The sequence below is a fragment of the Haliaeetus albicilla genome, chromosome 2 (genome assembly GCF_947461875.1).
Source record: "Haliaeetus albicilla chromosome 2, bHalAlb1.1, whole genome shotgun sequence".
NCBI lineage: Eukaryota > Metazoa > Chordata > Aves > Accipitriformes > Accipitridae > Haliaeetus > Haliaeetus albicilla.
This window is the reverse complement of record NC_091484.1, coordinates 43,257,387-43,282,468: the sequence shown is the minus strand read 5'-3', so window position 1 is coordinate 43,282,468 and position 25,082 is coordinate 43,257,387. Positions and strand designations below refer to the sequence as shown.

Genomic DNA, 25,082 nt, shown 5'->3' with positions numbered 1-25,082 from the left:
CACACATCCACACCCCCGCGGGAAGAGAGGAACACACGGCTCCCCTCCCCCACAGCTTCGGGCTGCGGTGGGGAGGGATGGCGGCTCAGCAAAAATGGAACAACAGCAAAATAAAATAAAATAAAATAATAATTAAAAAAAATATAAAATCCGCTTCTTGAAGGCAGAAAACGGCGGCGGGGGTGGCGGGTGGAAGGAGCCGTGTCCAGAGGCAGCCGTACTCGGCATCCACCCCCCAGCCGCGTTTGGGGTTTGGCCGGGGACCCGCTCTGCCAGCCTTGCTCCCAAGGGCCGGCGGGGCTCCGCCGCCCGGCTCTCCCCCGCTTGCCCAGCGGGCGAGCCCGGGGACGAGGCGGCCCCTCCACGCCCACGCGTGCCTTTATCCTGAGCTCTGCTCCCATGTGCTCCACGCACGCACACTCGTACACACACTCCCCCACACACACACCCGGCTGGCCTGCCCGGGAGGCAGGGGACCCTCCCCGCGCTGCTCCGCGGCCGGTCCCCCAGCGGACCCCCGGGGCGGGGAGGGGGCGATCCGCGCCCGCCTGCCCTCGGCGCCGGGCGGGCACCGCGCAGCGGGCGCGGGAGGAGGCGGCCGCAGCCGCCGAGGGCCCTAAAACCCCGCTGGGGGAAAAGAAAAAAAAAGGAAAAAGTGAAAAATCCCTCTCCCTGCCTATGAAACGCTGCAAAGGCGTCGCGGGGCCCTCGGGTGGGCGAGTGGATCCTCGTGTGAATTTACAGATGAGTTTCCCAACTCCCCACGTCATGAAGGGCTCTCCTTTCCCTTGCGCTGCGAAGAACATGTTCTTAACTCTTTATTATTCAGAATAAAAACTTTATTTTTTTTTTTTCAGAACGTGAGCAGCAAGGAATGTATAACTTTCAAAACAAATCTAGCCTTTTCAGCTTCACACGCTTTCTGCCTAGCTGGATGTTACAAGCATAAAGTATTCAAACTGTGATCTTTTTCCCAGATTTTATTGCATCGTCATCATCATCGTTATCACCATTTTTAATAAAAGGAGTTATAGTTTCCTTTCAAATGATATCTCCTATGCGTGCCGATATGCCATCTAACATATGGCCAGGTAAATACTTCCTGAATATTCAGGGTACAGATTTTTTTATATATATATAAATATGAACAAATGGGGATAAATAAAATTTTAAACACTTAGATTATTCAATGTTTGCAAAAAAAAATATAAATAAATCTGAATGTTCACCAGCATACACACATTGAAAGACTTACACGTATTAATAATTGTCCAGGGAGTCCCTGTCCAAGCGCTTTTGATGTCTTTCTCGCTATTTAAAAGAAGTGCAATAAAAAAAATTGCTTCCCCGTGGGATCAATCATGTACGAACAAATTCACATTTAAGAATTCCTTTTATAGAAAATTTGTTCATATACCCTGTTTTGATAAAAGTGTAGAAGGTAAAGTATAAAGCCTCTGCATACTCCCAAAGTGAGACACAAGGCTACAGTTCAAGAAGATAAATATCCACTAGTGAAACTATAGAGCAATTCAAGCAACAAATATTGCTACGTCACATAAACTAGAAAACGCTTTTACCAAAGGAAACAAAACAAACCAAAACAAACAAAAGAAATGAGACGGGGAGGGGAGGGCACATGGTGGGAGGAGGAAAGAGAGAAGGGAAGGGGTGAGTACTTTCCAAAAGCTGGGGGCTTGGTGTTCCACTTAGTGACTCCTGTCTCTTACAGATGGGTGAGTTTGGGCGCTTCCTGAATTCTTCCCTGAGAAGGATGGTGAGCGGTAAGGTCTGTGTATGTTGGGTGCGGATCGCAAGGTCCATGGTGGTGATTGTTGGCCATTGGCCCAGCCCCGCTGTAGTCCATGTTGGCAGAGGGAGGATGAGGGAGATGAGTTAGACCAAAGATGGAAGGCCCGGAATTGGTCATGGTCTCCACATAGTTGCCCCCTACATAGACGGGGCTTCCCTGTATATGTGGATTCCCATAACCGTTGCCTTGAAGAGGATGAGTATCGTATTCAGGTGTCACAGCTGCTGTCCCCGTGTATCTCTTTTGAGGAGGTGGGCAATTATTAAGAGGAGCGGTATACGATGCAGGGATGCCATAGGTGTTTTGATGAGGCTTGTTAAATGGCGGAGGCGACTGGGGCTCGTAGGGGACACTGTTTACTAAAGAATGCATAGAGTTTAGATATCCCCCAGCAGCTGGAGGGACAGGGCTTCTGCTTGGGGACTGTCCTCCTGAAGAGGTCATCATGCCCTTGCCCTTTTGATCCTTTTTGTATTTCATTCTGCGGTTCTGAAACCAGATTTTGATCTGTCTTTCTGTAAGATTGAGCAAATTAGCCATCTCTACCCTTCGTGGCCTGCAAAGGTACCTATTGAAGTGGAACTCCTTTTCCAGTTCTACCAGCTGGGCACTTGTGTAAGCTGTACGGGCTCGCTTAGAGGAGGCTTGCCCTGGAGGGCTTTTATCACCAGCACAACTCTCACCTATGTAAATCACACAAAGAACACAATCAGCATGGCGAACCCAGACACGGCAACCAGAGACAATGGGCCAACAACACCAGCACCTGGAGACTCCAGCTCTCAGACACGAGATGGACGCCCACATGTGCAACGAGTACTCGCCCCTGGCATGAGCTCAGCCGTGCCAAGCTACAAGCCTCAATAGACTTCCTTCACCTCATTAGCGTCACTATAGGACTACACTTGCTTCCTTTAAGAATGACCGCATACGACATATCTTGAGCTTTGCATAAAGAAGGAAGAAACATTCAGGGAAACATGGTGTGGTTTAGAAACTTTGAAGGTGAACCTATGGCTCTGCTAACATAGTGGGATCAGGGTCTTCAAGAGCTAGCAGTTCTCCATTGCTGTAAAGACCCGCAGCCCTCTTTTTCTGAAAACCCTGATATATACACATCAGCTAGAGATGCCTGGAAGTTAGGTATCTACAATAAAACATTATAACATATAAGCATAGAATTGACAGTATAGTGTTGCTGTCACGTCTAGCATATAGCATAAACATATGGTAGTGATTGGGAAGTATAATATACATAAGAACATACGGTGGCTAGGCTTGCATATAGGCATACAGACATATTTAAATGATACTGCTTTTTAATAAAACAAATACACGTTATGGGAGACTGTAAACAGCAATGTTACCAGTGCTTTAAAAAGCAGACCGGTGAAGACATTTGCTAAAGTTTTGGACTCTATTTCCAAGGCACATTTAAAAGAAAAAGAGGAAGAGGTTAATATAAGCCCAAATCCTGGGCACTGGAGCTAGCACTGGTGTTATAGACTCGAGTTTCCTCAAGTAGTAAAAGCGTTAATATACACTTCCATCCCCCAAATAATATTTTATGGGCTGAAGTTTATGGCACTCCAGAATGATTTTTGTTTACTGGGCTTGTAACTTTGCCAATCAGCTTGTTAAAATAGGAAGAGGTTCTGACTGCATGCAGGGCATTGATCCTGCCTGCACGTGATTATGAGCTATTTTATTCCTGTTACACTTCAGCAGAGATAGGTCACTGTCTTATTAATCTAACAGCACTGTGCCAACAAAGTACTCGGGACAGGCTTCTGGCTTAAGGCCTGGGCTGCTCCGCACTGACATGATTTACTGGAGGGGGGATTACCTAGGAAATGTGACAGATGCAGGAGGGCACGAGTGGTTTAGCCACTAGGAAACAAAATCACTTCAGACCCATCCTGCAAGGCTGAGAAAGTTCTGCAGAGGGTGGTTCGTTCACTGAGCTCCCCTTGCAAGTGGTGGCAACCCCTTTCCAATAGCTCAAGGGGGTCAGCTGGGAGAGGAAAAAAAGCCCCCTTCCTCCCCTCCCTGAAGTGAAGGTGGGCAAGGTTGCCCTCGTCCCCGCCGGATGCGTGGCCAGCCCAGGGGTACCCAGGGAGAGAGGGGAGCGTGTTTCATACCTGAACTGGAACTGCTGTTTTTCTGCTTTGTGTTTTGCCGAGATTCTTTCATCCACGGGAATATCTGTTTGGACATGGTGGGCGAGTTAAGAGCCGGGCTCTTGGTGGGGTTGGCCGGGGCAGGGTTGCTGCTGGCATTTTGAGATGGTGAGGCAGAGGACGGAGGTGGAGGTTGTGCCTGCTGGGCCGGAGGCGGCTGTGGCGGGGCCTGCGGGTCAGCGAGGCCGGGGGGCTGGAGAGGCTGGCTGGGGAGGGTCCTCATGCAACTCTCACTGATGTCATTGGCCTTGTGGTGGGACACGGAGCTGCCGGGGGACTGGAGGGAGCACGCGGGGCGGTGGTACTCAGTTTCCACAAGTGATGAAGATGGAGGATATTGCTGCTGACTCGCATTATAAGTGAAACCATTTGCTCCTTGGTAGGGGTAGGCACCATAGATTGCAGAGCTGTCGTAGTAGGTCGCTTTTTGCATTTCGTTGTTTCCCAATATTTATTTCGCAAACTGACAGGGTCTTGACACCCTTGGAGAATAACATTGGCACCCCTCTGTCACGTGGCGCTCTTCCTCCAATGGCCTCTCCGGGCAGACCTGGGGTGTGGGGAGAGCAGAGCAGGGTGAAGAAATGGTACAAATCCATCTTACTTTCAATAGCTAAGTGACATGAAAGCCATAAAAGAAAAAGTGGTCAGCAATATTTAGCAGCATGACTTGGCCTCAGGCGCAGAGCATTTCGATATAAAAGCTGCCTGGATTTACTGGCAGCTACAAATATGTGCTTTGCTGCACCAGGATAGGGGCTTTCTAGGGTTTTTTCTTTCTTTCTGCTTAAGAAACAGAGCAGGGCACCACATGGCGAGGGGGCTGATCGTTTATCACCGAGACGCTGTTTTAATACCAGTCTCTGAGATAAGGGTGTTCGAGGAATCAGTAATGCGAAGGGGCTGGGCTGTTCCTTCATTCCAGCTCTAGGATCAAACCCTCTCCTGTAACCGGCGTTGTTTTATTTTTAGCTTTTCTCTCCAGGTTACAGCTCTCCATACAACTTCAAAGAAATACACGAGATTGTTCCTGCCTACGTGTGGCAGGGGGCAGGAGCAGGGTGGAAAGGTTCCCTAGCCAGGGATATTTACACACCCCGATCCCCAGTGACGGATTTTGGCTTGTCTATGAAATGCTCGATAGGAAAATAAACAAAGCCAGCGCCTTCTCCCCTCCGTGCTCGCACACCACCCCCAGCCGCCCCGGTCACCCACCCCGGCAGCAGCCGTTTCTGCCCGGGCGAGCCCCGGCCGCCGCCCGCCGCGGCTCCCGCTCGGCCCCCGGAGCGGGGCTGGGGCCGCCCCACGCAGCCCCCACACCCGCCTCCCACCCGCGAGTGGGTCTGGAGCCTCAGCTGCCCCCGGCGCCGCGTGAAGCCCCGTCAGCGAGGCCAGGAGGGGCAAGCTGGGCGCCCTGGCCGTTGTTGGTTTGGTTTTTCCAGCAGTTATTTTCAAGACACTAACTTTTCGTGGAATCAGCCAGATCCTACCTGTTAAAACATGATGGATTGGGGGAAAAAAACACACCAGCAACCTGAAAAACCAGCGTTCATCTCCATGACCACGGCTTGAACTTTCCTTCCAACTTAGCGATAATAGGTTCTGTCTTGGAAACTGCTATGTAATTTGATGTATGAGGGTCACTTGGCTGGGGAGAGGGTGGACACAAACCCAGAGAATGTTTCTCCTGCCTGGGCGAATCCCTTTCTCCCCTCCGCCTTTTTGTCCCCCGTCCTTCTTTCTTTCTGGGATTCTCCCCCCTCCGCCCCAGATTAAAGTCTACTGGTCACCTGCCCGAAAATAACCAGTTAAGGAATTGCCCGCATTAACGAGAGGAGACCTGTGCGTGATCTCTGATCTGGGAGCTCTTTCCACACGCATTCACATTGTTCTCAGAAATTAAAGCGTGTTCCTCACCGTCCCCCTACCCCCTTGCTGACAAACAACCACGTCTTTTCGGATCAGAAGAGCTCTCGTTTCTTTTGCCACTTTCCCTGTACTTAAGCAGCTGGCTATTTTCCCCCCAAACATCTAACGAGGACAAATGCTTAGGGGCGAAAAGCCTTACACAACACATGCACCAAACGAGCTCATTCTACGCCTTTCAAGTTATACAAGTTCTTAGAAAACAGTATTCCCTTTGTTAGATCCTAACAAAATGAAGGTAACACACCTACAGCAGGGCGGCTACCCTGTTATTGCACTAATCAAGCTCTTTTGGATGTTATTAAGCTAATAAGCCGATGGAGATCTGAGGCGCGCACACAGTTTCCAGCTCCTCGCCTCTCCTTCCTGATGCTATCGAGGCCTGGTGTGATTTTTCTCAATTCCTTTGAAAGAGAGAATATAGACACCACTACCAGAGGAGAAAAGGGAAATAATGAGCCAGCGGTAATTTTACAAAGGCACCCGCCTTTCATGATCGCGACATCAAATATTTCGCCTTCCCCTGGCCGCTGGGAAGTTTGCTGGCGCAGGCAGGGCGGGCAGCGCCGAGCGGGGATGCGGAGGGCGCTGCTCCCGCAGCCGCCTGCCCGCAGACAATAGGCAACTTTAGTCGGAAGGCAAAATATTATTTAAGCTTCGGCCGCCTGCCAGCAAGGGAAGGAAAAAAAAAAAAAAATCAGCTCCCGCCTTTGGCTTCGCCAAGTTAATCACTTCCTACAAAGTTATAGAGGCGCGGGGGTAACCTGAGGAGCGCCGGGCCATTCCTGGCGAAAGAGGGAATAGCGGGATTAAGAGCGACAACGATCACGATAATAACAGCTCCCTAACCAGAGAGGGGGGGAGAAAGTTTGCGACCCCAGCCGGTGCCTGGGATGGGAAGAGCTCTCCTCTCCCCCTCGGAGACAAAAGGCCAGGTCTCACAAACACAGATGGGCCCCCCATTTTTCCAGCGCCCATTTCATCGGCTCCATCTCCATTTGCGCAATACACCCCTCTGTCCTTTACCAACTTCTCGCCCCCCACCCAGACAGCCCGGAGACAGCAAATGAAAGCTGCTTGGGGGAGGCTAGTCCCCCCCGTTTCCCCCACTCCCCACTTCAGCTCCCCCCTACCCTCTCCTTCCCTCCGCCTCCCCCCTTCCCAAGCACACCAGATCTTTGCCCCGCCGAGCCCCAAACTCTGACTCTAGGACGAAAAACCAGGCAGCCCCCCTGAAAGATTTCCTGAAAGATAAAGACAAAGTTGAGAGAAGGTGGGGGGGGGGGGGGGGGAAGAGAGGAGAGAGAGCTGCCTGAACACGAAGTGTAAGGGTATCAGTCACTGCCTGGAAGGAAGCCCCAGCTTGTGAACTCTTCTTGAACCGACATTTAAGTCTACGGTCATAAATCACTGGGACATAAACTCCGCCATTCACGACTGATAGCAGCGTATTTGTGGCCTGCTTACCTTAACTTCTGACGACTGAGGCGGAAGCCAGCATGCTCGCTCTCTCTCTCTCTTTTTTTTTTTTTTTTTTTTTGGAGGCGACACAACCCAGGGAGCAGGGGCTCTCTGCCCCAGCCCGGTCCCTGCGGCCGCGGGGTGGGCACCGGCTCAGCTCCTCCGCACCCGGCACCCCCCGGCCGGGAGGGGCGAGCCCTGCCCCGCACGGGATGGGGACGGTAGCTCCGGACACCCGCCTCCCCCGGTCCCCTCCCGCTTCAGGCTGCCCACCCTGTCCCGAGACGGTCCCCGGCGTGCCAGGCTCCCCCTGCGCGGGGCACGGAGGACGGGGATGTTTCCCAGGGCTGCTCTGGGAAGGGAAGGGAAGGGAAGGAGAGAGAGGAGAAGAGAAAGGGGGTTGGGGGGAGGGGGGGGGGGGAGAAGGAAAAACGAAAAAAAAAAGGAAGGAAGAAAGAAAGGCGGCCGCCTGGGGAAGCCTGGGGCAGGGTGGGGGCTGGGGAGGGAGCGGAGGAGCGCGGCAGTGAAGGAGTGCGGCCCCCCCCCCCCCGCACCCGGGCGTCACCAAAGTCCAGGAAAATTATGCTAATGAAGACAAACGGCGCTCACAAAGGGTCGCTCTCACCAGCCTCCGGGGGTGCTGCTGGGGGGGCTTGTGTTTGTCCCTCTTACCGGTGGGCTTGGGGGGCGGCTGCGGAATAGCCCCTCTGCCGCTCCCCGCCGCCGGGAGCCCCGCAAAGCCCCGGCTGAGTCCCGGCGAGGGGAGCAAAGCCCGGAGAGCCGGGGCTGGGTCCGGAGAGCCAGGCGAAGCCCACCAGGATCCCCGCTCTGGGCAATGCTTTCAGAGCCACGCTGGAAATCATTAGAGTTACTAATTATTAACTCATGCATGCGTGAGCGCACACACACACACAGATGTACACACAGACACCCCCGCCGGCCCCCAAATATCCCCAGCGCCCGGGACGGGCACAGAGGCTCTCACTCCACACACACACACATGTGCTACACAGGCGGGTCGGGGTGCCCGCCGCCCCCCGTGGGGACGGGTGGGCGGCAGTCCCGCGTGGACGGGGGCCCGCACAGCCCGCTTTCGCCTGCCGCTCTTCGGCAGCGCTGGGGAAGGCGCTCGCTTTTTTCTCCAGCGCCCCGGGTTTTGGGGTGGGGGTGTCCCGTCCCCCCCTTTCCCTGCAACAGAAACACGGCAGCGACCGTGCAAACGAGAACTTAAAGTTGCAGCCCCTGCCCCTCTGGCAGACGGTAGCTGGACTATGGGCTCCGTGCATTAAGCGGAGGCTCCGAATAATGCCTAGGTGTAAATCTGACTTTACTTCATTAATTAAGGCATTAAAAATATAACTAGTCCGTTTAAAGCACGAGGGAGCCCGGCGTCATCTTAAAGCACAAACAAAGCGAGGGGGAAGCGAGAAATAAAAAGCACTATAAGGCTGGGGTGGCCTCTTACGCATACCAATGGTTTTTGTCATTTATGGCTATGCAAGATTTATGACTTCATGCACCAAAGCTGTAAACAGAGCACTAAAACAGAAAACACTTGCTCCTTATGGCATAAGTGAGAAGGCACCACATGAAAGGGGAAGCGGGCAGCGTAGGAGGAGAGGAGAAGCAAAAATCCCGCGTATGCGTTTTGCTTCAAACAATCCCTTGAATGTTGCATCGGAAGAAAAAAGTCTTTTTAGTCAATAATCAACCCCACACTTTCTTCTGAAACTGCTGATCTGCCATTCGCCCTCTTGCCCGACCAAATAGCGAGAGGCAGCGCTGCGCCCCGACGGAGCCCCCCGGACTGGAGAGGAGGATTTGGCAAGGGAGAGAGAACTGGGGACTGCAGAAACCTGCGGACGCCGGGGAGCCTGCCGGTTTGGGGAGCCCTGCCGAAAGCCTGGGCGATCTTTTCCTAGGAGCGCGTTTAAACTTTGGAGCGATCTCCAGCGGGATATTCTGACTACATGTCTGTATTTAAGAGCGGGGACGGGGAGGGGGGAGGGGGTCTTTTTAAAACTGACGGGATTTGCAAGGGACTTTAAGCGTGAGAACCGAAGTGGGTCGTAGGAATACTGAAGTGTTTCCTCCATTCGTCTTACTGCCTGCAAAGAGTATTTTGCGAGATTTCGCCTATTAGTGCCGTTTCCCCACGCCCCCTCTCTCCCTAAAGAGGTCATTTTAAACATGAGAAGATGATTATTTTTTTTTAATGTCTCTTATGGTGTCGGGATAAGTGTCTCAACGCACAGATCCCCGCTGTTTTTATCTGTCTTTCCCTCCCAGAGGCCGAATATTTTCTTTCTGCTCCATTCCGCGGAGAGCGATAGGGCTCAGCTCGGGGAGGGACCGGCAGCGTTTGGGGCTCATTCCCGGGTCAGAAATGAGCTGCCTTTTCTTCCCGAAGGGTCCCACTCTGCGGGACTCCCCCCCTCTTTCATGGAATTACTCTTAGTTCCCGAATAAAAGAATGCCTGTAAAGTACTTTGTCCTCGGATGCTCTGAAATGGAAGGAGGCAGCACCATAATTCAACGCTGATTTGGGGAGATCTCATAGGCATGAAATAGCAAGGCGGGGAGTTGCTGGAGAAGGAGACCAGTTCTGGAAGTGGTGCCTGTCCAAGTCGGTAGAGAGTTAGGGGGGGACATTAGCTGCCTTAGGGAAGGACTGGACTATCGGAGCAAGCCGTGGTTAATCTGAATTACTGTTTATATTCTCTTAACACTAAAGAAAGGCAACGGACTCTTTGCTTGCTATTTGCTGAGCAGACTGAGGTTATTTACACAACTCGCCGAAATGCCCCTCTCCTCCCAAACTCTTCTTGCTGTCTTTTGCTCTAGAGCAGGAATGTATTATTTATGAGTGTTTTAACTGGGTCAATATGCATCCGAACTGGGTCATAAATCAGAGGAAACGCTGCCAAGTAATGGAGCTGCAATTAAAGCTTGCACTTTATTTTTTTGAGGCGCGTTTTGGCCCGTTTCAAAATACGGCAAAGCCAACCTTGGCTTTTAGACACCCAGCTGGGAGCGAAACGGCTCTCCTCCCCTCGCCGAAGAGAGAGAGACGCCCGGTCTAAGAAAGGACCAACGTGCTTCAGTACGGCGAGAAGGGGAAATAGCATTTCTTTGGGTCAGTTCTGCTCTGAGAGCGGCTTAAAGAGCAGGAAAGCAAGAAACCAGCCCCAGCACCTTTGCCCCGCAGGTCTCTGCAGAACGGCCGCGAATAGCTCCGAGTGGAAATAACCTTTGTTTTGTTTTGTTTTGTTTTGTTTTCAGCGGAGTTTTTATCAGCGTTCCTTTTTCTTCCCCTCTCCCTCTCTTTCTGACCTCTTGGAAGATGAGTAATTACAAGCACCCGGTAACTGGGCACAAAATGGTGCAGCAGGAATAGGCAAGAGGCGCGGAGCGAACTGGAGGAAAGCGAGCCCCAGCGCTCCGACCTTTCCCAAAGCCGGGACATACCGGGGAAATGTCGTTTTATATCGCATTTTGCCCTCCTTGGGTAGCCAAGTCATCTTTCACGTTCGTCATTTAAACTGCGTTCTTTCTATATAGCTATTCACACATATTTATAAGTATACGCAAAGGCTTACATATTTATACGTACGTACGTATCTATATTTATGTAAAAGACGGTATGGATATGAATTTAGGAATAGTATATGTTCTCCTGGAAGATAATTTCCACTCCTCCCCTTTTTATTCTCGCTTTCCAGATCCCCATTCAGAGAGAGAGAGAGAGAGAAAAAAACCCACCACATTTCCAAGGCTGATTTATTGTTAGAAGCCATGGCTGGCTCTTGGTTCAGCTCCTTCTCACGGCGGAGAAATAAAGAAGAGCCCCTTGGCTCATTCGGGAAGGGGAAGCTTTGCCACAGAGCTGAGCGCCCATGCAGCCCTCCGCGCGCGGTAAACAAAGTACCACTAAAGCATCATAAATAAAATGGCAGCACGATCGCATAGTCATCGATTTGCGGAGCGGCAGCGGCCGAACAAACACCCATAAAACAACAACCGCCGCCGCCGCCGCACACTCGAGCACGACCCCGACCGAGGAGCACCCCCCCCCGCCCCCGCCCCCGCACCTTTTTCTCCGACTTCCCCAAATACGTAAATAAATAAACACACAAACACACAAATAAAATAAAATAATAAAATAAAATTAAGGGGGGGAAATCCAAACGCGGCAATAAAAGAGGCTTCCCATCTCTAGCCGATCATAAATAATGATAAGATGGCAATCGAGGGGCTGGAGCTGAGGCAGCTGGCCATCAACAGCAGTGTGGGATCTCTATGGAGAAAAATAAATAAAGCAGCAAACTCTCCCTGCTCTGCTCGCTGCGAGGGGAGAGTTGAATATTTACCGCAGCAAATTGAAACAAAGGGGGAAGCAGCCTGGCTCCGGGTGCACACACACCCGCACGCACACACACGCACTCACTCCAGCCTCTGCTACTGACCTTTGCCTCGAACAGCAATAACTCACCACATAAATGAACAATCAACGGAAATACCTTAAAATAAAATCCATCCTTTCTAACGAAGCATTTCGTCCTCTCGGCTCGACAATAACCTTTCCATAAGGAACGAAAGCTGTCAGCGAAATGGCCAGCTCTTGCGGGGACGGTGATGGGGGCAGGAGGAAAAAAAAAATAATAGAAAGCAGTGCTTGCTCTGAACAGAAACTGGAAAAGCGTAATCGCAGACGGAGCCAGACCGGGTCTCCACTCCAAATGCCACAATAATGCGCTGTATTATGTGCTCACGTGGTCATACGTCAACTTAAATCCTTTTATTTGAAATAGGGAATCATTGAAGGAACAGGGTTTCTTAGCGCGAGCCTTTGCTTTCAAAGCCTTAACCCAATATGTTAAAGAAGAGTTTTAAGGGGGGGGGGGAATCCAAGAGATGCAGATGACTGGCGGCGGGGAGGGGGGGGTTGGTTTGATTCTTTTTCCTCCCACACCAATATTTCTTTACACAAAGCCCATTGGAAGGTAAGAGGAATTCTTATAATATGGGATTACGCTGCACTTTGATACTTAGCCTAATTAAGCGGCATTTGCTCCCCAGGCCCGCCACCCTGCTCCACGTCGCATGTCTTCTGCAACCCCCGAAGAAAGCCCAAATCTTAATACTATTATTTCCAGCCCCCTTCTAAATGGGACGATTACCAGCCTTCCCCCCACCCCCAGCCCCCTCTACCCTACCATTGTACACGGCTTGCTCAACTCCCACACGCTACATCAGGGCTCCTGTAGAAACTAAAAAGACCTATAATTACCTGACAAAGGCAAAAAAGAGTCCTTCTAAGAGGCTAGTTGATTTTTGTCCTTGTAACACACTATGAAGAATACACCTTCCTTCACTGGCGTGGCTCAGAATTTTGCAAAACCTTTTGGGACCTTGCTGTTAAACCTGTGCTTACGCATTTCCTATACAGCTAGTTTGAGTGATGCACAAAATTATAGGTTTCTAACGATGGAAAAAAAAAATGGGGAGGGGGAGCTCTCTGCCTAAAGGGGAAAAAACAATTAGGACCAAAAAAAAAGAAGCAAAGTTGTATGCGGCCCCCGAGCCAGGCAGCTTCGCCTGTGTTTGAACACACCACATCTTCCCTGTAAGATTGTTTGACTTGTGCTATTGACACAATAAGCTAAACAAACAAAAGAAACCCTCAACTCGCATAACTTTTCTGGAAGGAGTGAAAGAAAATCAGATAATTCACGCTTTTAACGTGTTCCTGGTCCAATTCTGCGACTCCAGCATTTCGCATCACGCTGTATATACCCTTGCCTAAATCTTTCCACCATCTCCCATGAGCTCGAAGAAAACTTTCAGCTAGCTATGTATCCCCTCTTGCTGTTTCACCTGCACTTCACAGAACAGAATGGAAGGAGTTTTCTTTTGAAAGGTGATGTTTAGTGTTATGGGCAAGCCTTACATACTCTCACTTGGATTGTAAAAGTGGGCCACTGGAATTTAAACCCATCAGTAACAGTGTCCAGTAGTGGACTTTGCAGCAAAGTCGGCGTGACCTTACAACAGAGAAAGAATTTGCAATTTTTCATATGGAAGTGACTAAGCTAGTAGCAGGGTATACATATATTATCCCTCACTAAGAACTGGAATAAAAACTCTATACGTTTGAAAACGAGGGAGCCTTAGGCACACACGACATGCCCAAGTCTGTAACTATCAGCACGACTGGTAATTCCACAGCCCTCGTACCCAACGTAAACCGAGGCTGATATTTACTCGAGATGGATTCACGGCTCTTTTAAATGTGGTGCGTTTAGATCCCATAAAAGAAACAGACAAGAGAAGTTCTTCTGCAACAATGAAACTGGAATTAATGGGGAATGGAGCAGATGTTGAAAAAAGCAGAGCAAGTCTTTCTTGGGGCTGTTGTAAAAAGTTATCGACTGCTTTGCGTCAAAAGCAGAAAGATGGCTTTAGAAGTTACAGTCCTGAGCAAATAGAAACTACAAAAGCAATAAATCACAATCATAAGTCAGCTTAAATGCCTTAACGCTAGCTATGGCTATTGGCTTCAAAACCCTGTTTCTATGAACATCTTTATTAGTATTAATGGTCAAGTTAATCCTAAAACTACTGTTTAACAATTAACTCCGTGTATGTAGTGGGGAAACTAATTAATTCTTAAGAAAAGTAACTCCTTGACGTGTGAATACCTTCCACAGGGTGTGCTTTGGGAGGGCAGAAGGGGGAGTCTGCCTAACTTTATGCTGTCCTGGATCGCAGCTGAAAATTATTCCCTTCTGCCGATTTTGGAGAAAGCTTTCTTTGCTCTAGTATCGTGATTACGAGTTTTCAAATACAAATTCAAATGATCTTGCGAGTCGCAGACGCTAGATTTCCCCCGCCACCCCATATATTGCTTTGTTCCTGTTCCTGGACATTCAACATTGTGTTTTATTACCTCGGTGATTTGGAGACCTGAAACACGGTTTCTAGCAGAAAAACGTGGAATTTATCAGTGCGTCTGCTACTGATTTTTCTGTGCTTTATACACATGGCTTCGAGCTGAGCTGAAATTCCAGGCTCAGTAACAACAAACAGATCTGAGTTCATAACGTGCCTTCATTAAGAGAGACCCTTTGTGCCAGCTCTGGCATTAATAGCCCCTCTTAGCATTAGTGCTATTTAAAGTTACCTTCAATATAATTAGATTTAGAATTTTTACTGTCTTTCAAGTTTACTTTTACGTCAGTTGTTAAGAGGTAAGCTTATCACTCCCATGTGGAGACGAAATGGGAATCACCGTACGATATAAGTATTTATTTCCTCGCTTCCTCGCAAGATTTGAAATCTGCTGGGACGCAGAGCTGTTTACCTACATCTGTGCGTCTGATAAAGTTGGCCTTTGATAATTTCCAAGCAGATAAAAAGAACAGAGCTATCGGCTGTGCCCTTGCGGGAGAAGTTCTGCTCAGAGTCAGCTGGGTCTGCGAGTGTTAGGTCCGTTAAGGAATCCCAAGTATCTCTGCACGCAATGCTGTGGGTACATGCCACCGGAGGAAGGTTCCTTCGTACCGTATTTTCGCTTTTAATTTCCTAACACAAGCGTGAACAGACATTTGCAGCGCCTTTTTGTAGTTAAGATTTAAGCAGCCCATTAAGCCAACACAAAGAGCCCTTGTAGTCATGTAATTTATGGCCGCTTTTAAAAGGTAGTAAAATATACTAATTGTACATCAGCGTCCAAAAATAAGCAGGTAAATCTGGCAGGAATTTGAGCTAATTCTATGTAATCCTCCCCTCTCGGCGGCCGGCATAAGAAAATGGTCACTACGAAAAGCATTACGTTTCTCCTGCCAAAGGACCAAGCGCATCAAGGACTCTCGCAACTCTGAACCAACAAACACCGACCTCCGCCCGCTGCAAAGCAGGCCAGGACAGACAAACACCCCAAACTTATCCACTATCCATTCTGGTGCATGCACTCTGAGAGAAATCAGGTTTTCTACCATCCCCACACTCACTCCACGTTTGCAGGACTGGCTGGGGAACTCCTCGAGGAGGAGGCAAACAGACAAGCCGCGATAAGCCATTCAACACCGAAACGGCTCCAACCCGCTCTCCCTCGCCTCACGCCTTTGATTTGGGAAGGAGCTAAGAATGGACAAAGAAATTCTCAGCCTCTTTCGCTCTTCAAATGACTTTGCATCCTTCCTGTCCCCAATGCCTTTATAAGGATGGCGATCACTCAGGTCCTGTACACTTCTTTGTCTGCCCAGACACGCGCATTCACTACCCACGGAAGATGAATAGAGCCACTCCAGAAAAAAAATTCCAGCTAGGTTAAATATTTATCACAACAACAACAACAAAATCTCGTTCCAGCAGGCTCGTTCTGCATGCAGGTACTAGGCAAATGGCTTTCTTACAGCTGCCACCGGCGCAAAAGCAGCGGCCGGCAGCCCGGCCGCTCCCCGGCTCTTACCTCCTCCAGCTGCGCGGAGTTGGGCTGGAGCGCTCCCAGCTTCCACCGCCCCAGCCGAGCGGCTTCTTTTCGGGGCTCCCTGTAAACAAGCGACAAACAGTGCCTTACCGGGGAGTGCGGGGGGAGGTATTTTGCTCCTTCAGAGGCAATACACGGGTTGCCGGGTGCGCTGGGAGAGCCCCGGAGTGGGGCGGGCAGGGATGGAGAGGGCGCGGGCTCCCGGCGTGGAGCGTGGGTTCCCACCCGGGTGAAGAGCACGGGGAGCTGAGAAATAAAAGCGTGCGGTTTGGTTTTTTTTTCCCCCTTTCTTTTTTTTTTTTTTTTTTTTTTTCCCGTAGACAGCTATGCCTTCTGTCTCCAAGTGTTTGGAAATATTGTCATTCCAAACTCTTGTTACATGAATGTCTGCTTTATTTTCCTCTGGGAAACCTTTGTTTAGGATCATTTAATCAAGAACAGACATTAAACACAAGTCGTGGTGTTCATCTCTGCTGAATAAAACGCGGAAAGGGTTCCAGTTTAAATGCGGGGCGTATTGTGGTTGGGCTTTTATTCAAACGGTTAGCCGGGGCCCGATCCTGCCACCACTAGTGCAATAAGAGACTAACAATTGACCTCACTGAAGCGGGATCGGGCCCAAAACATTTTTTTTTAGACACACTGAAAGCCATTGAAGCAGGGAAAGGAGAAAAAAAAAACCCAAACTGGACAGCTTCTCTTCCCCTAAAATAAACACTATTGCACAATCCAAAAAGACAATAGTCAGATTATTCGCATGCCACTTACTGAATCACGTTTACATATGAATTTGTCAGATATAATAATGTACCCCCCGTATTCATTCTCGCTAATAAAAGCCATCTAACGCATCTTAAAATTGTCAGTAAATGTAAATGTTAATGATTAAATAACACAGTTCTTGCGGAAGGGTGTCATCTGAACCTTGGAAATATTAAGTCTGTCTTGGGAGAACTTTTCGACCAGAGACTTTGCTTTGGTAATTTAGTAGTTCCATAATTACGCTAATAATTTTAAATTTGGTGTTGAACTCCAGCCTACATAAAATCATGCAATAATAGCCTACTAAGCTGTTTATTGCCGTCTCATAAATTTGAGAGCGCTGACTGTTAAAATCTACTGGCAAACACAAAAGAAAATAGAAAGTTCAATCTGCAATCGCAGAGCCCGGGCGCTGTTGCCTGGGGTTATTCTTAGCTCTACCTTTCCCTCCACTCGGCTCCAGCGCCGGGGGAACCCCCTGGCATTTTAGGCTCAAACTCATACCTTAGCGGTTTTGATCCCTAATCAATAGTCATGTTACAAACGGCAATAACCATCGATCAAGCGTGTCGTGACTGGGTTGCCCCACTCGCGTTAAATATGGAGCGTGTATCTGAAAATGGTGCCAGCGACTTTCTGTTATTTATTTTGGAGCTATTAAGTCACGCCACCATATTTTACACTGCCACAGTCCTTTAAGCTATGCTGCTTCTTGAAAGAGTTGCTAAGTAGCAATAAAGCACTTTACAAACGCTATGAGTTTTTTTTTTTTAATTTGTTGTTATCTCAAACTCTAATATTCATTGCGGCACTTTAAGTTCGTACATAAATCGTTCAGACTAATGAGTCATAGAGAAATTCGCCCATGACTTTTTCTTTGCAATGCTCACTGCCTTTCCATTGCTTTTTTGGCCCTGCATTAGGAGCCGGTGATTTATTAACGCCAGGAAAATTGAACAAAGCAGGTCCTCCTGCACTGTGGCACCCAGCCTTCCACAGTGTGAATTAGAACATTATCAAATGTGTTTGCCTCGGTAACACTTAATCACCAAAAGCCGTAATGTGACCACAAGGCAGCTAAAACAAAGATTTAACATTTCTAAATATTAAACTTGTTAAGCAAATGCTCAGCAGACAAAGCAAGCACAAACAATTAAAGTCATCAAGCTAGAAATACACACTACCTACTTACCAACACAGACCCTACTGCTTGCTTAAGAAGTTTAGAATCTTTCAAGATAAATCAGGTGGGTTTTTTTTTAAAGGGAAAAAAAAAAAAAGAAAAGAAAGAAAAACAAACTCCAGTAATAAGGAGTTGAGTTTCACTTCTGAGAGAATCACTCCTAGTGAGGACTGACGGCCACAGATCCATTCCTGACTATCTGCATTAATTATTTAATGAGTCACGTGACCCTAAAGATTAAAATTTCAATATCTCCCCCAGAACAGACGCAACACCTTTATCTGCGAGCGCAGGGATCCTCGTACTTGGGTCCCCTAATCTCTGCTGGCTTTGACAGCTCCTCAGTTTCTAGGGAGCGCGCTTGGGCATTAATGACATGGGTTTGTCCCGCTCCGTACAGCGAGATGGGGCAGCTTTACACCCCCCCACCCCAAATTAGCCAGTTGAACCCCCTTCCTCATTGCCTGCAGCGGGGGGGGGTCTGAGCTCTGCTGGCAGGGGGACAGGAGAGCATCAGGGGCGGCATGCCCCGGGCTGCCCTCCGCCGGTCAGTGCTGCCTGTCCGCCGGCCCGGGCGGAGCCAGGGGGGCTGCCCGGGGCCGGGGGGAGGCGGCCGCGGAGCTTCCCCGGCCCACGCCGGCAGCCCCGACCCCACCGGCACCCTGCGTGGGCCGGGCTTGGGCGCCCACGCAGGGCCGCGCCCGAGGGGACGGCCCCGGGGCGACCCCCCCCCGCACGTCGCGGCCCGGCCAGGCCGTGAGGCTCCGGACCCGGCAAAAGCCTCCGCCTCCCCGGGGCAGCGACGTGCGGGGGCCCCCAAGGCCCCGCCGCCCGGCCGGCTCCGGCGGAGGTGTGGGAACGGCGGGCGGGCCCGGGGCTGCCCGGATCGGGCCCCAGCTCGGGGGAAAAGGGGGGGACCGGGGGCGGCTGGAGTTTCACGGCAAGCCTGTCGGGATCTCTGCCTGTGTGAGGGCTCCCCCCACCCCTTCCTCGTTTACAAACACTGGGCAAGAAGGCCACGGGACGGCAAGCACCCTGAAGGAAAAAAAAATTAAAAAAAAAAAAAAAGAAAGAAAAAAAAAGAAAGAAGTCCCAGCATTGGGTAAGCCTCCAATGCAGGATGGCTCTAGTTATTAAATACCACAAGGCGCTTGTCACAGCTGAGTTCCCTGTGTAATAAAACACCAGGTATAGCAAGAGCTTGCAGGAGAAACGAGGAGGGGGATCTTGGAAAAGGAGCATTTTTCTTGGTGGGTGGAGGGGAGGTGGGTACCGAGGTTAACGGCGTGGCGTTCCCTGCGGCCAGCAAATTGACTCCGAGGTGATTTGGTCTTTCTTTGAAATATTGACAAACTTCCACTTCCAGCGTTTTGGGCCGCGCTCGCCTTTGTGGCCAGAGCAGATAAATCCGCGTGTGAGAGACACCGGGAGAGCGGGAGAGGGGAAAGAGACATTTAGGTCCAAGTGCCGGATTAAAAAGAATACTGTCTTTAAAGGTCAAGGGTTTGAAGGGTCAGTCTGCTCCTCTAAAAAAAACAATTAATGGGATAGAAAATTTGTCCTCTCGGTGAACTCCCGGTTGCCTTAGCAAAGGGAGCACAATGCGAGAATTTAAACTGGACGATGTAATTTTCGCAGTTATTGTAAAGATGGGCAGTATGGGACGGGGAGCAGAGGGCTCCCAGCCCGGGAGCAGCGTCCCGCTCCCAGCACAGGGGGAAGGGGGGGAAAAAGGAAAATTTACCTTAAACGACGATAATCTGCCATGGGGGTATTTTGCAGTCCGCGGTTCAATCTCCAGCAAGAGAGTGTACATTTTTTTAGCAGACAGCCAAGATGCTGTGTCTTTACACATGACCACTTTTTTTTTTTTTTTTTTTTTTCCGGGAAAATCCTTTGCGTCTTCACAGACTTTTCCAAGAGAATGCCTTTCAGAACCGCTGTTGAATTACAAAGAAGTATTTATTGTAGGAGGTGATTAATGATTCTCGCTAAAATTGCTATTTGCAGCGTGATTTCATTTCTCTTTACAATGGGAGCAAACCAGGTTTATAGACATAGGCTACACACTAAAGAAGTCCTGCATCGCCAGTTAATACGTTTCAGCCGGAATTTTGCGCGGTTGTGATAATTTTGCCTCTAAATATATTGAGGGATTCTCAAGCTTACGTGCTTGCGGGTAGTAGCTACCTCACTTACAGCTATATTTTTCTCCCTTTATAAGGAGGCAGCTGGCAATTCAGGATTTAGTAAACGGCAATATGTCAGTGGAAGTGCACTTTTCAGGCCTGCTCCTTGGTCGGGGTTGGAGACAGCAGTGTTTGCTGAGGGTATTTACAGCTGCCACTTCTCTGATGCTGAACGTGCTTTGCCAGTGGCACATTAACTTTTTTCTCCGGGATGATCCGTGTTCCATGGCCAGGCAGGGATGCTGGCAATATTGTTGGGGCCTGGTGCTACCTCACCCAGGGGGTGATGATGCACCCGGTCCTGGCAGCCTCACTCGTGCGAAGAGAAGCACTGATTCCAAAAATCCCTCTCGGATGTATTTGGGTAAGTAGGTAAGTCTTGGCCTCCAGGCCTTCCCTGGAAGCTTTACTAGCACTTGAGCTCCTTTCCAAGCCTTTTGCTACCCGGCTCAGTGCTACTCTCTGTTGTGGAAGCCCTGAGCAAGGCTCCCCGTTAGCAGCTCCGCTTTGCCTGCCCTCCTTAGCTGCCTGGAAGCAGCAAGATGTGCAGCCTGAGCTGGAACCACTTGAACCCCATTTTGCCACAGTCGTTTCTACAATCTCGATCAAATAATCCTCTTGAATTGTACCCAAATTCATGTTTCTGCCGAGGCTTTCTCAACACATTTCGAAATAGTCTTAAAAAGAAAATAAAAGGAAACAGAAACAGAAAAGGCAGCTTAGAGTAACTTTAGGTTACCGCCCATGTATTCCCCTTCAAAAGTGCTAGCCAATTGAGAAATTATAATAGGGCGAAAATGAACGAATAAATCACGACTGGCTAAAGATTTAAAGCGTTATCATGGGGAGCATGTGTGACTTCTCCTCCAGCAAAACCTGTCATGGGAGCTTATTGGCTCCCAGCAGAAGCAGAATTTCTCTGTAACGCAGCTGAAAATAGTCGTACAGACAGCGATGGAGAGCCGGGCTAATTCTGCCGTAAGTCCGCTGAAGAGAATACCACTCACCTATACAATGAAGCAAGACCTTTCCTCTTCCTACAGGGCTCTTTTTACCAGCCAGGCAATTAGGAGTCAGGACTTTTTTCACTAAATTTAAAGCAACCATTACCTTATTGACAAGATGAATCCAAGTTAAAAAGAGACATTAAACTGTTTTCCGTTTCTGGTGCCAGCACCAGCCAAGCACAAGGTGGATGAAACAGCACTGAGTGGACTTGTGTTTCAAGCGTTTAATTCTTTTGTACAGAATAATCTTTATTACCAGCATTTGGCACTGTTATACATTACACCAAAAATCCACAAATTGTACATGGACCCAAACGATTTAGACGGTGCCAAATATGAAGACAGCAACAGCCTTTATAGCAATATTTCTTTAAATAAATGCAATAGGGAATGTGGAGAAAAACTAATAGATCACAGCTACTGTGGGGGCTACACTTAAAACCAGTTAAGTTACCTTTGATACATAAAACATTTTCCTTTAGACAGCGTGAGGAGACATTTTTCGTAAGTCTTTGACCTCCCGTGGACGTGTTCGTTCTCTCTCCCGTGTTGGTGTATGTGCACACGTGCGTGTGCACTCTCACACACGCACACGGGAATCCATGAACACGCCACAAAACAGCGCTATTCAAGTCAATGCCTTATACAAGTGTCTCACGAGGTCTTTGCTTTGTTTTAACCGTCTTTCATTTTTAAAGTGTTCTCAAAAAAAAAAAAGAGAAAAAAGAGTCCGTCTTAGGTACAGCGAATTCGTCCGTGACAGCATCCAGCCCTCTCTTTACACCGAGGGCAAGAAAGCGTTTCCATAAATAGAAAAAAAATGATGGGCATGGAACCATTATCTATATACAATGTAGACAATCGTCCGGGTTTTGGTTTAAACATGTGCCCGTTCTTGGGCACGTCTCGTCTTCCTTTCCTGCTCCTGTTTTGTTTTACACAGTTGTTTGGTCCAAACGGCCAGCCTCCACCACGGGGCAGCTGGAAAACCCCAATAGATAGGTAAATATATATATATATATATTTAAAAAAAAAAACAAAAACAAACAAACAAAAACGTATTTATAGCGCGGCTGCGTTGGGTGTAGCCCCATCGAGAGGATGGGGGTGGCCCTGTGTCTGTGCTTTGGACTGCTGGCTCAGTGTGGACTGGTTTGAGGAGCGCATCTTTGTGTTAGGCAGTTTATGGTCTTTCTTCCACTTCATGCGCCTGTTCTGGAACCAGATCTTGACCTGGCGCTCGGAGAGGCAGAGGGTGTGCGCGATCTCGATGCGTCGCCTCCTGGTCAGGTAGCGGTTGAAGTGGAACTCCTTCTCCAGCTCCAGGACCTGCTGTCTGGTGTAGGCAGTGCGAGACCTCTTGGGCTCCCCTCCGTTGTAATTGGGATTGACTGAAACGTGCACACACGGGCACACACACACACGCGGAGGGGAAAGAAAGGGGGGGGGAAGCCATGGGACATAATCATTATATAATAACTTGACACCAGGTTCACATAAGATACATAAACGGCAAGAAAAATTGTTTCACAGCCTATCGACAGTGGGGACAATCGAGGAGCAATAAAAAATGGTGATGGGCATTTGGGTTAGAAGAAAAGCTTCAAAGACACATGGCCCAGAGCCACTGCAGGGCAATTAAATTTATGGGGGCTATAATTACTGCCCTAACAGTTTGGCGTCTCGTAAATCTTTTGATAAAGGACCCCGGATACAAAAGGTTTCTCACTTTTTTTTTTTTATTAGGAAACGCGGAGGGAGCGGGGCGGGGGGGGGAAAGCGCCACACACGCAACCACCCATCCCGGCCCCGGGAGCACCCTCCCCCCTTCCCTCCTCTGCAGGCGCATCCCCACCTCCCCCTGGCAAGGGCAACTCACCCGTGCTCACATGGATCTTCTTCATCCAGGGGTAGACCACCGGCTCCTTCCCCTTCAGCCCGGGCAGGCTCTTGTCGGGCAGCAGCGGGCAGCCAGGCCCGGTGCCGGCCCCGGCGGCGGGGGCCGCTTCGCAGCGGCGCTGCAGGGCATGGCCTGGGAGCAGGGGCTGGGGCGGGCCGGGGTGGCCCTTGGCGGGCGGCGGCGGCGGCGGCGGCGGCGGCGAGGCGCCCGGGGGTGGCTGCTCGGGGCCCGGGGCGGCGCTGCCGGCGCTGCTGTAGCTGTAGGGCGCCTGGGGGTAGGAGGGTGCCTGCGCGGGGTAGAGCGCCTCGGGAGGCGGCCCCGGCGGCGGCCCCGGCGGCGCCGCAGGAGCCTGGTAGCCCGGTTCCCGGCGCGGCCGCGGGAAGTACTCGGGCAGCGCCGGGCCCGGGTGCGCGGCGTGCAGGTGCGGCGGCGGCGGCGGCGGCGGCGGCGGCGGCGGCGGCGGCGGGGCGTGCGGGTGCGGGTGGTGCGGGTGGTAGCCGGCGGAGCTGCCGGCGCTGCCGCCGTGCTGCGTGTACTCCTCGCAGGGAGGGAATTTGGGCTCGATGTAGTTGGAGTTTATCAAAAACGAACTCATGGTCATTAATTTGTGAAGTGCAAAAATACTAATTTTTCTCGCGTTGTCGTTTTTCTGGGCTCGGCGAGGCCCCTCCCCTTCCCCCCCTCCCTCCCCTCCCTCCCTCTCCCCCTCCCGCTGCTGTCAAGTGCTCGCCGCTGCCAAAGTTTGGGCCTCCGGCTCCCCCCCGCCTTCCCCGCCGCACTCCCCTCCCTTCCTCTCTTCCCACCCCTGGAGCGCCTACAACACACACAACACACACCCGCGCGCACACCCCCCCCCGCGCCCCCCGCCACCCCGTCACCACCTGACCGCCAGCGCCAATTACCGCGCGGGGCCGCGGACCCCGGATCAGGAAATGGAAGGAGGGCGAGCGGCCGCGGGGCAGCTCCGCGCCCGCGGACCTACCGCGGGGGCCGCTGGCGGGGGCCGCTGCCGCCGCGCCCCCTCCCCGGGCGGCGGCCGCCCGCCGAGGGAGCGGCCCGCCGAGGGAGCGGCCCGCCGGGGGCTGCCGCCGGACCCCCGCGTCCGCTCCTCACCGGCACCCCCGGCTCCTCCCGCCCGCCGACCGGGGCCGCGTCCGGCACTCGCGGTGCCAAGCGAGATGCAACTAATCCGGCTCTGACGGTCTTCCCCGGCCCCTCGCCCCCACCCCCCGCCCCAGCACTTTTTGTTCCTACGTTCCCCCGCGGGAGCGCGGAGGAAGCGGGGCGAGGAAGCGGAGCGCAGCCCAGCTGCGCGATCCGGAGGGAGGCAGGCATTGCACAAGGCGTTGCACAATCCTCTCAAACGAGCCCATCTCCACACGCCTGGAGTGGGGGCTGCGCGCAGGCAGAGGGCGGCAGCGGCTGCCGGGCACGGGCCGCCGGCAGCCCTCCGGGCTCTGCCCCCCGCGCCCCGCCGCCGCGGACCGCGGGCGGCCGGGAGCTCCGGGGCTAGCCCTTTGCGCCTTTGAAGCCGTTGCTAACGGGAGGAATAGAGGCAAAAGTTAGCAGGAAGGTGGCGGGGAGGCCGAGGGGAGTCCTCGAGCGGCTTGCGGGGTGCGAGGGATCCGGCGAGCCTGAAAATAACGGGGAGGAGAGGGGGAAGGGAGCGAGGGGAAGGCGGACACGACGGTATCGAATACTTCCTACCGGCGACCGCAGGGCTCACTGCGAGCATCCCTCCCCGCGGAGGAGCGGTTTCCAAACTACGAATTTAAGTCCGTCGGTTTGGTATGCCTCGTCTGGGGTTTATTTCTTGATTTTCTGTTCCACGGGAAATCGCTAGCGCCTTCGCAGAAGTAACTCGCAAACCCTGGCGTAGGAGGGAGAGGGCACTCGGGCACTTCTGCATTGCTAAAACTGAGACTGTTAACGATATTTGCAGCTCAGAGGGAAAAGAGGCAACCGCCCTGACCTTAGGTAATTGAAATTTGATGGTTTAACTAATTACGCTCTTATTCTAAGGGGCGGGGGGGGGGAAGCTTATTGAACGTCAGCAAGTCTGGTACATTCGGACTCCGAAGCGAACTTTTCGGATTTTTTTCCCCTCCTTTTTAGGAAAGCATATAAACACGTAGAAATGTTTACCGCACCCTTCGAGAATATAATTGCT

General features: G+C 51.0%; 2 protein-coding genes across 5 annotated transcripts in view; both read right to left on the bottom strand.

The window, feature by feature from the left end:
• Positions 1–846: 846 nt before the first annotated feature.
• The window catches only part of HOXA3 (homeobox A3), a 45,314-nt gene continuing 21,078 nt past the window's right edge, over positions 847–25,082 (bottom strand). Inside the window, exons 1-4 of one of the 4 annotated variants that reach the window (XM_069772694.1) lie at positions 19,561–19,684; positions 15,854–15,932; positions 3,955–4,543; positions 847–2,496 (exon numbers count right to left, since the gene is read on the bottom strand). In XM_069772694.1, the coding sequence (XP_069628795.1) occupies positions 1,727–2,496; positions 3,955–4,426 (1,242 nt within the window). In that variant the 5' untranslated portion in view covers positions 4,427–4,543; positions 15,854–15,932; positions 19,561–19,684 and the 3' untranslated portion in view covers positions 847–1,726. Of the gene's footprint in view, positions 2,497–3,954; positions 4,544–11,900; positions 12,204–12,670; positions 13,818–15,853; positions 15,933–19,560; positions 19,685–25,082 lie in introns of those variants that run through there. The other 3 variants (XM_069772719.1, XM_069772710.1, XM_069772703.1) reach the window with 3 other exon arrangements.
• HOXA4 (homeobox A4) lies at positions 21,222–23,578 on the bottom strand. Its single transcript, XM_069772767.1, has 2 exons — positions 22,892–23,578; positions 21,222–22,403 (listed from the first exon to the last, which is right to left on the bottom strand). Exons 1-2 carry the CDS (start codon positions 23,511–23,513, stop codon positions 22,075–22,077), a joined length of 951 nt encoding a protein of 316 aa, XP_069628868.1. The 5' UTR covers positions 23,514–23,578; the 3' UTR covers positions 21,222–22,074.

Coding starts and splice junctions, on each gene's coding strand:
- HOXA4 (XM_069772767.1), bottom strand. CDS start 23,513: ATGACCATGAGTTCGTTTTTGATAAACTCCAACTACATCGAGCCCAAA. Junction 22,404..22,891: donor GAAGATCCATGTGAGCACGG/GTGAGTTGCCCT, acceptor TGCACGTTTCAG/TCAATCCCAATTACAACGGA.